The sequence below is a fragment of the Pagrus pagrus genome (genome assembly GCF_965226575.1).
Source record: "Pagrus pagrus genome assembly, chromosome: 23".
Classification (NCBI taxonomy): Eukaryota; Metazoa; Chordata; class Actinopteri; order Spariformes; family Sparidae; genus Pagrus; species Pagrus pagrus.
In genome coordinates, this window is record NC_140205.1 from 15,296,681 (window position 1) to 15,309,896 (window position 13,216).

The 13,216-nt window shown below is 40.0% G+C and overlaps 1 protein-coding gene across 5 annotated transcripts in view; it reads right to left on the minus strand.

Moving 5' to 3' along the window:
• Positions 1 to 380: 380 nt before the first annotated feature.
• The window catches only part of gramd4a (GRAM domain containing 4a), a 49,230-nt gene continuing 36,394 nt past the window's right edge, over positions 381 to 13,216 (minus strand). For all 5 annotated transcript variants that reach the window (XM_084346164.1, XM_084346163.1, XM_084346165.1 and 2 more), the window contains 13 exons: positions 13,109 to 13,134; positions 12,708 to 12,799; positions 11,643 to 11,734; positions 10,975 to 11,023; positions 10,794 to 10,865; positions 10,660 to 10,703; positions 10,424 to 10,533; positions 8,596 to 8,750; positions 6,668 to 6,812; positions 6,389 to 6,482; positions 5,924 to 6,014; positions 5,683 to 5,751; positions 381 to 5,151 (listed from right to left, as the gene is read on the minus strand). In XM_084346164.1, the coding sequence (XP_084202290.1) occupies positions 5,041 to 5,151; positions 5,683 to 5,751; positions 5,924 to 6,014; positions 6,389 to 6,482; positions 6,668 to 6,812; positions 8,596 to 8,750; positions 10,424 to 10,533; positions 10,660 to 10,703; positions 10,794 to 10,865; positions 10,975 to 11,023; positions 11,643 to 11,734; positions 12,708 to 12,799; positions 13,109 to 13,134 (1,150 nt within the window). In that variant the 3' untranslated portion in view covers positions 381 to 5,040. The remainder of the gene's footprint in view (positions 5,152 to 5,682; positions 5,752 to 5,923; positions 6,015 to 6,388; positions 6,483 to 6,667; positions 6,813 to 8,595; positions 8,751 to 10,423; positions 10,534 to 10,659; positions 10,704 to 10,793; positions 10,866 to 10,974; positions 11,024 to 11,642; positions 11,735 to 12,707; positions 12,800 to 13,108; positions 13,135 to 13,216) is intronic.

The following is a 13,216-nucleotide window of genomic DNA, read 5'->3' on the forward strand; positions in this document are numbered from 1 at the left end:
GAACGTCCTGTAAAATGTTTTGGCTGAGGTCACGAGATCCAGATAGAGAGAAAACACGTCTTTTTCCACCTCCTGATTGATTCTTTGGCCGTCCAATCACCATAGGAATGGACTTAGATCGGTAAGACATCAAAACACCAAATGTCTTATTTCTTCTGAGGGAATAAATCACTGAAATATCCTTGGGCAGCTAACCCTGACCTCCCTGTGGAGAGGGGGAGAAAAAAAGGGATTCTCTCCCGGCTGATTGGTCTCCACACAGTCTCATACTGACCTCATGTGGTTGTAAAGAGGTACTGCAGTTTAGAGCCACTCTTAAATAATGTCCGACTTAAACTGAGGTAGTGGTGGGACAGAAGAAGACAGAGACGAGAGCAAAGTACCTTAAATTCATTTACTTAAATTAAAAAATGTACATCACATTATTCTTTACAATAGACATGTCTTTTAAAAACTCAGTGGTTTTTGTTTTCTTCACTGTACATTTCAATCATTTGTATACAAATTCCTCTTTGACAAAAAAAAAAGGAGAAAGAAAAGAGGAAGTCATTACAGCGACTGTCACAGATGACAAATTAATCACCCACTGTAATGACTGCAGTGTTTCCCAGTTACACTTGGGCTTTAATTTGCAATTCAGTGACTGTACCAACTGAGAGCTGTCTCAGTCCATAAAACAGGACTGAATCCTTGAGATGTTTTCAATTTATTTAAAATTCACTCCAGTTGTAACGTCAGATTAAGGCTGTTTGCAGCCTTGAGACAGTTTATTTTTCAAACTGTACAGAATGAGACAGGAGCCCTGGTACAGTTAGCCCTGTACACTCAGCGTGGATCACTTGAAATGCTTTTGGAAAACCCCTAATTAACATTTACACACAGTTAGAGGAACTACATATTTAATACAACAGCGAGACATCAGCTTAAAACGGAGGGGACCTTCAGAGGACAACACCACTGTTTTTGACCATGTCCCTGTCACTTATATCAGCAGTTAAACCCTCAAACTGCTCTCTATCATTTGTCAGTAGCAAGATACACAGTATGGCAGTCGGTTAGTGCAGATTACCGTTAAAGGAATATTTCGACATTTTGGGAAATATATTTATTTGCTTTGTTACCGAGATGAAAACATTGATACCACTTTTTCAGCACTTTTGGCATTTCACACGTTAATGATAGATTACCATCCTTATCCAATTCATCATTTTTTTAATGTATGTTGTTGTGGCCTTTATTAAACATTTCCCATAAGCCCTTGACCACTGTGGGTTGTATGTCACAACTCGACACAAATAGTGAGCCCATGAGCTGCAGGGCCATATAAATGATGAATGAAGAAGGTTTTTGACAGATTACAGAGTTTTTTGTATGCTTAAATGTAACACAATTTAACCATGATCATGAAGGTTTCAATTTCTAATTGCATGCGATGCAACTGCCCAATTAGCTTACAAAAAAAGTGAACAAACCAGAGTAACTGTGAGCTGACTTGAACTGGAAAAGACTTTCCAGTACAGTAATTAATGTTAATTAATGTTGTCCAGCTCTAAATATCCACATACAGCCAGCAGTTAAAAGACTAGAAACAGCTAGCCTGGCCTTGCAAAGGTTACAACATGTATGCTAAGCTAACGGGCTGCTAGCATTAGCTTCATACCAATTATACAGGCATGTGTGGTATCAAATTTCTCATCTAATTCTCTGCAAAAACATCCGACTATTCCTTTGACTTTCGCTGGATTGCTGGAAGTGCCTTACAGTGATTAGTGAACAAAATTAGATATCATTTTCAATAACAATACAAATCAACTTTTGTTTTATTTCTGCCTCTTCAAAAAAAGGTGCATCAAGTCACAATGGACAAAACTAAATGTCAAAAACACTGATGTTTCCATTTCAGTCCACCATGACCATCTCTGCTCTGTATGAAGCCTGTGTTTTAATTGCATTACACTGTAACCAAGTACTGAGATGTTGGATATGACCATTAACATGCTGTATGCGATTTAAAATACTGCTCTTGTTGTCACTATGATTCTGAGTTTCCTATTGGTTAAAGATGAGCAGAAATAGTCATGTGAGTGGTGCAGAGCCATTGAGAGCTGAGACGTTAATTCAACAACAGCAGTCCAGTCTTCATCACTCCGGAGTCAAAAGGAATTCAAACTGGGTTGAGGAAAAAAAACAAAACAACAACAAATAATTAAATTTTTACAACCTTCTGTAAACATGAGCGTAGGCAGAATATGGCAGACAGAAAAAATTAAGATTTGGCAAAAGAAAAATAATCCTAAACATTTAGAACGTGATACATTCTGTGCTTTATCTGAGCGCAGCCATGTTGAGGTCTCCCAGACCCCCGAGAGCTGCTTTTCAGCGTTAACAGATTACAAAAAGGCTTCAGGTAAAAGCTTTAAGACTATGACGAGCCATCCAATCACACAGTGAGACAGCGTTAATAACTGATTTCACCTGCTCTAATATCCAACAGGTTTCCCCCATTCATGGATCAAATTCATCCCTAAACAAAAATAGATAAATCCATGTCTGGGAAGGAAGGCAGCCTTTTAATAACAGGCCAAATCATTCAAATGGATGTCAATGAAAAATATCCATCTTTAATTAGTCTGAACTACAATTAATAATGTGGTTCACTGAACTGGTCCATTGCCTCTCTGGCAACTTCATATCCAGCTCAGTTGATTCTAATTGGTAATGATGACAAGAGGACTTGTATAAGAGAAACCTTGACATTTTTAATCTGAAGGGACGATAACAGAAAATAATCCTCTGGTTTTCTTGGGGTACTCTGACTTCAGAGTGATTAAAGATTGCTGAACTAAAAAGAAGTGTCCAGTGAGTAAAAGTGACCAGGATAAACGTAAATATTCAAATGTCAAGGTTTCACTTTTAACAGTGTTTTGTAAGATTTACAAGGAAACTAAAGCTTGTGCTGCTGGGCAGACAGTAAATAGGAGTTAGGAGTGTGGAACAGCTACTCTACTGTCTCTCATACTAACATCACCTCCAGTCCCGTACGCTAGCTCCATTCAAATCACAAAACACGGGGTAGTTTGGCATTATATATCTCTACATATCAAACCGTTCTGCAAGAGTAAAGTCCAGCTTTATTCTCGCGAAGAGTGTCTTAAAATAAAGTGACGCTGAAATATTCTGATCAGTCTAGACCTTTATCCATATACTTCACAGACTACTGTTTTAAAAAAGCAAGAGGAAAAGTGGAAGAGCACCCAGATGACTGTCTCTACTCGCTGTGGCTTTACAGATAAGTGATGAAATACGCAAACAAACAAAAAAGGACCTAATTAGGCATGTCTTTATAGCTCATAATCCTGGTTTTCAGACATAAAAATGGATTTGCACTAACAGATTAGAAAGAATTTATATTGATGCTTAGGTCGCCTCAAACAGCCAGAGCAGCTGAGAATATACGCAAGTGAGAGTAACCAATCAGAAGGAGACTGCACTCTATTGTATCATCAGGTTTAGATTTACTACGTGGTTATATTTTCAAGTCAAGTACCTTCCTCTATGGTCTTCTGGTATTAATACACTGTGCTCGCACTGAGACCAGCGAGATGTGACCTGCACCGGCTCAAGTAGTCAGACGAAAGAGAAACACCATACTGTAGGACTTTGGAACTATTTGCTAACACTGACCATGTATTCCAGCTGAAGTAGTGAGGATTTGAAGACTATTCACTGCAACATAAATGTCACAAATTCCAGTTAACGTCCTAATAAAGTGCAGGAAGAATACCATTGATGGGACAAAAAAGGGGAAACTCTCTCTCTATATGTACAGATTGTGCCTTGAAAAGAGAAGCTCAGACACAGGAGGCTACTGTGACACAGCTCCGAATGGCAGTCAGTGTTTGAACCATCTAACAGTGGTTGTGCTCTCGTCTTGGGACCACCAGTTACTCATCCTAAAGGCTGTTTGTTACAAAGACATTTTTCAAAAGAAAGGCATTTTTTAGAAAGAAAACAAACAAACAAAAAACTACACTTTTCACATACGCACATTTACAAACACCGAAGCGGATGCTGAACGCGGCGGCGCACATTTTACTGTTTGTCAGATCGACTTAAACACACTGTCGCTGCTGAACCGTGTGTCTAGAAAGAAGAGGAAGAACAAAACGAAAATTACAGACAGCAGCAATGTAAACTAACAGAAAGGCTCTGTGTCAGTCGAGTGGTGATCTGACATTTTCACAGCTAATACACATTAAAAAACAATCACTGATCACACTCAAACTATAATTTTGTTGGGCTAAGCCGTGAGGCACCGATCAGCCGGTTCAATTACTAAATATTTCAACATTAATGGTTGGTTTTGCACTGATTTATAAAGCTAAAACTTACAGATTTGTTCCTACAGATGTTTGCTGGCAGTTGAAAGAACCTCTTATTTTCTTTTATCTTCTAGTTGTTGTTCTATGATATTTATTTTACAGCCAGGATGAGCACTTCCTGAAATCCTCCTACCACAGAAGAAGTCACTCCACTGACTGAGGGGTAAAGACAAAAATAGAGCCACTTGACGCAATTTAAGAGCTTAATTTCAGCTCACACACACACTCACACATGCAAACACGGACACAAGTAAGTCAGGAAACCAGTCAGCCAGTCAGTTGGTCAGTCAGGTGGGAGAGGAGAACCAGCCCCCTCGCCAGCCTTCTGCTGATTGATAGAAACCACACCGATCCTCACTCCTCCCCAGAACCAGCCGACGGATTTGGTTCAATATCCAACACCCACAAAAAGTGTGATGTAACGAAATCCTGACATGTAGCAGACACGCCCACACACCCCCTCCAACAGGAAATCCACCAATCAAAGCTGGCCGATGACCATCGATGAGGGAGCAGACACCCATCACAAGAAGAGGAGGAGCAGAGCAGAGGAGTGTGGTGGGTTTAAAGTATCTTCCAGTCCAGTTGAATCTCAGGAGGCCCTCTCTCCCCAGACGTTAGCCCCAGTATGGAGATGTGTTGCTGGGATGCAGGCTGTCTAGAGTTCTGCGCTGGCCGGTGGTTTGGTGGTGGTCATGATCTTCATGTACTGGGTGAAGATGGCCTCGAAAGCCTCGTCTCTGTGGATCATGGCACCGAACACCAATGGCTGGAGGGAACAGAAATGCTTGGTCGTCAACATCTACAGTTTATGTTCAGGCAGCAGCATCACATTTTAATGCAAGCAACACATACACTGTGTTGTACAAGCATGTGTGTTATCAAACTTCTCATCTAATTCTTGGCAAAAACGCTGCACTATTCCTTTGATGTTTGGCACTGTCAATCACTGAAGTCAATCAGGGGGAAATTTGCAATTTACACAAGTGGGATGTGAAAACTAGGTCGTATAAACTGTGGTCTTGTGATCTGTAGTTAAACTTTTGGAATAAACAATATTTACATATTCAAAGATGTATTATTAATAATCTCTATCCAGGCAATTGGAAAAACTGTATCAGAATCTTGGAAGGCCACAAACTCATATTAAAGATAATACATGTTTTGTGCAGCCCATCTGAAGAGGCTTGAGCTTTTTTCTTCTTCTAGTTGAAACAGAACAGCTGAATACACTGAATCTATTCAACTCATATAAATCTAAAGAGGAAAAACAAAACACTTCAGTGTCTCCATACTGTACCTTCTGAGTGGAAGGAGTGGCTATAGAGATGCCCATCCCACTTCCTGGTAGGACTGACAGCACTTTGTACTGGAGGGGGTCAAAATAAGAAGATGGTTATTATTATTATTATTATTATCTAATAACACTTAATCATACAATGATACTCGTGCTGAATCAAACACAAATCTGTAATTCCTTAATGATCAATTATGAGTTTTCCTGCCCCTAATTCAAACTGTCCATGTTTTAGAGTAGTTACCTTCTGTATGTCAGTGATGTCCACCAGCTTGATAACTTTATTCTTCTTGGAGGAGCTGGATCTGGAGCTGGAGCTCTCAAAGCACAGGTAACTGAAGGGGAGAGACAGAGAGAGAACAGCTTGCTGAAAGGGGTCTCGTGGGAAAACAAGCAGGGAGGCAAAACGGACGACAAACTGAACGGACTTCTTGTCAGTTCCAGATCCAAACAGGTGAAAGGATTTATAGATCAGAGATATTCTCAGGAGGAGGCCTGTCCTACTTGATCCACTCTTGACTGACTGACACAGACATAGGGAGGGAGAGAGGGAGGAGAAGGTGTAGCTCTTTTCCTTTTACTACAAAACCATTGGCCTAAATTGTTCCCTGCAGCTCCTCCTCTTGGCTCCACCTTTGAAGAGTAACTCTCGTGCAGTCAGAGATTTAATGATAAAAGATGCCCTCCTGAGAAAAGATGTCCCACTTACTTCTCTGTGACGTAGAGCACTCCGTTCCTGATGTAGTCTGTCGGCATCTTCCTGTCTCTGTTTATGAGGCAGCACCTCCAGCCATTCTCACACACTGAAACCACACAAGATAGAGATGTTTGCTTAACCTCAGCTTGTAAGCTTTTTGTAATCTAAAAAGTGGAGTGAACATTTCTAAATGTAACTTACTAACCATTATGAATGAGGCCTGTACTAAGCAAAATGCAGAAATGTGGGTACTTGGTACACTTTTTTTAATGCTGCAGTAAATCCCCTCACCCGCCAGAGGGCGCTCTGACTCTTGCAGGTTGAAGATCTCGTGAAAGGCTCCCTTCTTGGTGCTGTGGGAGCGACCCGTCTCCTCCTCTCTGCTCACCCCACATGGGACGGTGGCGAGGCTGCTCCGAGACACCACCGGCTGAACCTGGAGAGAGACGGAGGAGGAGGCGGGGGAAACAGACAGGATGACGGGAAGACGGAAGTCAAAGCAAAATCACCATGAAGGAGACAAAAAGGGCATGTAGGAGGGAATGATGAGGCAGAGGAGGAGGGACAGGGAGACATATTTAAAATCAAAAATCTCCACACATTCTGTGGTACCGTCTAATAGGATTGCATGTTCCCAGAGCTACTGAGAAGAGTGGCCACAATCGAAAACAGCTCAACTTTCAGTATTGCATTATGTGCTTCTCTGCATGTGCACTTGTTTGCAGCAGGCTCAGCTGTGACGTGCAAAGCAGAGAGTGAGGCCATCATTCAGTCATCATCCAGTTTATAGGCAAAAATACTTGTTAGTTTGTGGAAAAAAGATCATTTTTATCTTAAAATGTAGCCTGGTGTACATGTTTAGGTCAATCTTTTTAATACAAACGTTTCAGTTACAGTGGCAATTAACTGACATTTCAAAAAGTAATTACGTTGTAGGGTCAACTACAACAAATTATGGAGAACAGGAAGGATTTAATGCACTATCGTTCTAAATTGCAGTGAAAGGGGAAACTCTATGGGCACTTTAACTATTCTGTAAACACACCGCTACTTTTCACGGAGCATCTATATCAGTGGATCGAAAATGTCAACAATCTGGACGTTGTTTTTTAAAAAGATTCAATGTAATCTTTAAAAAAAAATATATATATACATAATAATGATTTGAGAAGTCCGTTTTGAAATTTGAATCTTTGTTATCATGACATTTTGATCCATTCTGTCCACAAACACTAATGGCCAGTCCCGAGGTGTATCACACATTTTGCACACACACACACACGCTTTGAGGTGAGCTTGCGGCACACCCAGGCGCAGCACGGTAACCAAAGGCAGACACACCAGAGTCCCTACCTTCTCAGTGCCAGAGAGCTGAGAGAGAGAAACGACAGAGTACACCTGTGACACAGCAACACACACATGCTCACACACTCAATCCTACGTAAGAGAGAGAGATACACGAACACTTTGTGGTGTCCCGGGCACATCCTGACAGAGAGTGGCTGAGTTGTGATGCATTATTGACAGGGGGGGGATGATATTTTGATACTTTATTGATCTATTTTCTCCCTTTGGCCTGCCACAGGGGGTCAGTGGTGGGAGGGTAGACACAGCCTGTCCTGATACAACCTACAGTTGAAAGATGGTCCCCAACTATCTCTCTCGATAGAAATGTGTAAATGTTCTTCAGTCTTTACAGAAATTACTTTTTTGGTAGATATAACAGCTGGCTTGTGTTTTTTACTTTCCTTTCTATTTTCTGGCATTATTTACATTTGATCAAGATTTGCCTGCTTACTAAACTAGCTAATTTCGTAGTTACATAGCAATAATCTCATTTCACAAAACTTGTTGTATGCAAAGCTAGTGTAAATCTCTAATGGACCTCAATGGTGTCAATGCAGTAGCTGCTTAAAGATTTGTGACACAACTGCAAAGCCTCTATAGGTATAAACTTGGTCAACTTTAGCTTTTCTAATTAGCAACAGGGATCGCTTTAACAAAGAAGTAGGGTAACAGAAATAATCCTCACGCATTTTGAACATATTTTGTCAAGCTTCAGACTAAGCTGTGTTGAAAGGTCTGTGTGGGTTTTTATTTTTATGTGCCAGCAATTTAAGAGTTAGATTAAGAAAGCAAGAATCTGTGAAGAGGAGGGAATAAAGGAGGAGAAACAGCAAAGAGCTGATACAGATCTGTATGTGTTTATTCCTCCCTACCCGTCGGGACACAGTAGCGTTGGTCCTCTCTTTGAGTTGAGGGTCTGTGGGAAGGCTGTTCCACACGATGTAGGGTGTGTCGTACTTGTCCCGCAGCTTCGGACAGCTCTTAAACAGGAAGTCTATGATGAAGAACTTGATACCGGCGTACAGGCCTAGAGAGGAGAGAGGAAAGGACGAGAAAAACAAAAGCAGAATAAGGAAAAGGATGAACAAGAGTAATGGAAGAAGGAGTTATAAACTAAATCTTTCCCTCCCTGCTCGCAGAAACTTTTTTTCAAGGCCTTCCAATTTTCAGTCTTTTATCGTTTTAACCTCAGAGTCATTCACGGTGCAGAGTTACAGAACTCCTTCACATCATTCAAATTCTTTTAAATAATTTCTCTTTCAATATCCTTCACATTGAAATCTTTTTTTAAGGGCTATTCACACAGTCAGTGAGATTTGACCTTAAATTATGCTGTACGTATAACTGCAGAGGAGGGTCAGATGAGGAGCGTGTTTACAAAAGGAGTCAGTTCTCTAAACTAACTTGCAAAAGCCAAGAACAACAGATGAATAACTGTGAGAGTTACTGAACACCAAAACTATGAATTATGTTTTCCCAGCAGAATGATGATGCAACTGATAAAACGATTGGTCAGTTGAATAAATTGATTTACTTTATTTGTTAGTTTAATGATGAGGACATTGTTCACGTGTGGAGAAGCAATGCAACAGATGTAACACAAACATGCTGTTTGCAACACCGGTCTGTGTAATTCTGACCAAATGGCTATTTTGCAGACAACACAGTGACAAGAAAAATAGAGATTTACTAGAATTACTCCCGTGTCTCATCCCTTCCCCTATTGTGAGTTGTTGGTCGTTTGAGGATTACACTGTGCGTTGATAATATCCATTAAATCTGGGTTTTATTTCATTGAACGACGGTCTTTGACTGACATGCAGTGTCCATTCTTTGTTTGGTTTTCATGCTCTTCCATATTATTAAAATGCAAATTTGGACATATTGTAGAATGATTGCTGTTTCACAGGCATAATAATGAACTGGATGTTGACAACACACAATTACAACTATAATGCAACATTAACGTGGCATTTGGCAAAGTGGTGCTCTGAACTAAATACGAAGGCCCATACTTTCATGGCCACAATGACAATGCTATTGTTCTCATGTTCAACAAGTACAATGTTAACCATGTTTGCCACCTTAGATTAGCCTGTTAGCTAACCATTGCTAACTAGCACTGAACACAAAGTACAGGTGATGCTGGTAGGAATGTCATTAGTTTCGCAACTTGAATATCTCTAATGTCACTAAAATTGATCCAGTGGGGGACACATTTCTGTGGCAAATTTTACGGCAATAAGATTTTTCTTTTCACTCAGAACTACAAATGTCAACCTCATGGTGACACTGGAGGAAAAGTCAGGGGGTCATAAAGTCAGTGGGATTCATTTTCAGTATAAACAAATGTATATAGTTGTATGTATGTGCTCACATGAGAAGTAACAACTATTTGAATGAACATAGACATTGTATCAAGAAATATTTTTGCCCTAGCCATTTTCTGATGAACCCACAGCACTCTGGAGACATTTTGTGTAATAGCTACAATAACTAATAGTCAGATATGCATGCTAATAGCCTGCAGCTGCCCCTCACAGCCAGAGGGAGAACAGTTACACAAGTGCTGTATGAATGCATTTGTTTGTGTGCGCTGGATTGTGTATAAGTATTTGCATTCTTTCAAGGGCCAACGCAGAACGTACAGTACGTCAGAGGGATAAAGAAGCTTTGTCTGTGCGCGTGTGCGTCTCTCACCGATCATGAAGCCCATTAGTTTGTATGGCAGGACGCAGGAGGTGATGAAAGCCACCCACAGGCAGATGTAGAGTTTCCGGGTGCTCTCGGGCTGCACCCACATGAACAGGCTGACAGAGAAATATCACAAGAAATGAAAAGATCATTCAAAAGTTGTTGTTTTTTTAAACTATCACACACTTTTTGTATACTTGAACACAGCATTTAGTAAAATACAACAATTTCCCTTTACTTACTTTTTTATCTTCTCTAAAACATCTGCCATCTTACCAAACAGGTTCTGTAAGCAGAGTTTAAGCACAATATGAGTAAGTACTGTTTCATCATCTCTGTACACTGATTTGAGAAGTAACATGATCTTTTTTTGCACCTGTGCTTTTTGTGCAACGTCAAGTACAAGCTGGAACTTCTCAGATACAGTCAAGTCTTCCTTTGGAGGCTCCTGCATAAAACAAAGAGAAAATGTTCAGAGGACTCCACTGATGATCATGTTTTCCTCCTGACACACAGAGACAGGAAGCAGTGAAACAGGAACTGGGAAGTCGTCTTACCATGGGCTCAGAGACCTCAGGCACAATGCTCCACTGGATCCTCCAACCTCTGGAAAAGAAGGAGGATGATGTGATTAATGTGCATTTTTTACGAGGTGTTTTGTTTGGATGAAATTAGGCCACCAAGCTAATTTCACCCTCTAAAGCCTGAAACTCTTTACAACCTTCATCACTTTTAAAGGTGAACAGGTGTCCCAGTTTAACAGTGCAAGTCCAGGCAGACGTCTGGCAAATACTAATGTGCCCTCATTTCATAATGATCCCCAAAATGCCCCACTTTGAATTATTTTGTTGGTGTTTATGTGGTATAAGCTCAAACAGGAGTCTACCTTGTACGTATCGTGTATTAAAAACAATAATGGTGATAATAAATGTGTGTATGTGTGCATGTTTTAAAAATCAGCTCATTATGATCAACACACATTTGCTGTAGCAGATTCATGTTTTTATGTGGCACCACAGTGTGCATCTGTTCACCAACAGCACAACTGTGGCTGAGCAGTTAAGTCTGAGATGGTTTAATTACACAAAGCAGGCAGTAAACCTTTCACAGCTGTAAAAAAAAAAGTCAAACTAGCCCTGGCAGCAGTATAGTGACCATATCATAAAAACTGGCACAGTGGCCGTTTCTCAAATATCGGAGTATCCACTGAGGAGACGTGTTTTACCTGGCGATGAGGTAATTTAAGGACAAGCGCAGGATAGCCAGGAAGAGTAACATGGGAATGGCCCAGCCATGCCAAGCAGCATTCATGTAGATCTGCAAGCAAAAGGATCACAAGACAGTTCAACATTCAGTTTACTGATTAAAGTGATCATTCAGCTTTGTTTCACATGAATATACACACAATTCAAAGCTTTATAGGACTAATGTCAGATTGATCAAATATTTGATTTTTTCCAACCCATTAAGAAGTTGAATTGTCAGAATTTTACTTTATTAAGTGACGCAATGACATATTGATAACAGCAGCTTATACAACCAGGTTTCTATAGTTATATAAAGTATAAAGGATTCCCTTTACAACATTCTGTTTTATCTTTCATAACCACCAACATTATTTGGCAGATCTCTACTCAAGAAAACTGTGTAGTTTTATGTATGAGAGGGAGACAAACTGATGATAATATGACAGTAAAGATTCCCTTTAATGATGATTTAAGACTCTGACTTAAAGCATGTAATTCTGGTGATAAAATGCTGGTGGAAAAGGCTATTACAGTCACCTGTCGAACTAGAGTGAGATTATCTCTAGATACTGAAATGGCCTTGGCATGTATGAGTGCAATCAATAGGTTGAAGACGATTTAGCTTAATAACCGACTGTGGACAATCAGACACAATGAAGATCTGATTAGACCGCTTTGGTCCTTGGCAGAACCACTCTAATCTGTCACTGTGGAGCAGAAATTACTTTGCTATTCATTTCCTTCCACTGTCATGTGCAAACGAAAGGGTTCATCAGTCACTTTATAAAGCTCACTATTTTCTCTAATAAAGCTTAGAGGTTCATCAACATAGCTTTGTGTCACCCAGAAACAGTACAGAAGTAATATTCTGTTATAGTAATGACATTTTTGTTTTTTTAATCTTGTGTTCCTGACTGCAAATCAAGTTTCCCCATCTGGGATCATAAAATGACTGAACTGAACTGAACTGAACTAGAAAAGACTAGACAGCACATCATTCAACATAATGGATTTATGTGTTAGAAATTGAAGTGCACACTTACAATGAAGGCAATAGCTGAGGTGTAGACAGAGTGCCAATTAGATAAGGCGGAGAGGTTCCTTAAGAAGTTGGTGACAGGTCTGGCTCCTCGCTCTAGAACAAAGGATATATTCAGTGTGGTTTAGAAACAAATACATTATGTAGTTTTCGTCTATTTTCCACCTATAAATACCAATTTCAATTGTATTTTCAGTGTGTTCAAACTTAATATAATGCCAAAGTATTTCTTGAAAAATCATGTACAATGAAGCTCGAGGTACTTGAACTAGGTACAATATCCATAGTCATGGGTGGTCATCAAACAACTGCTTCAACAATGAATGCTGCATACAGCAAAGTTTGTATTTTAAATGCGCTTCCACTGCGGTTTTCTACTCGTTTGTGTGTGTTTTGAATACTCACTGAGTCGCCTCATATTTTCTGTTAACCTGGACAGAAAACACAGAAGTGAAGGTCAGAATAAACGCATTTGCTCACGTATAAACACATGCGCAACAAGAAAAAAACTGC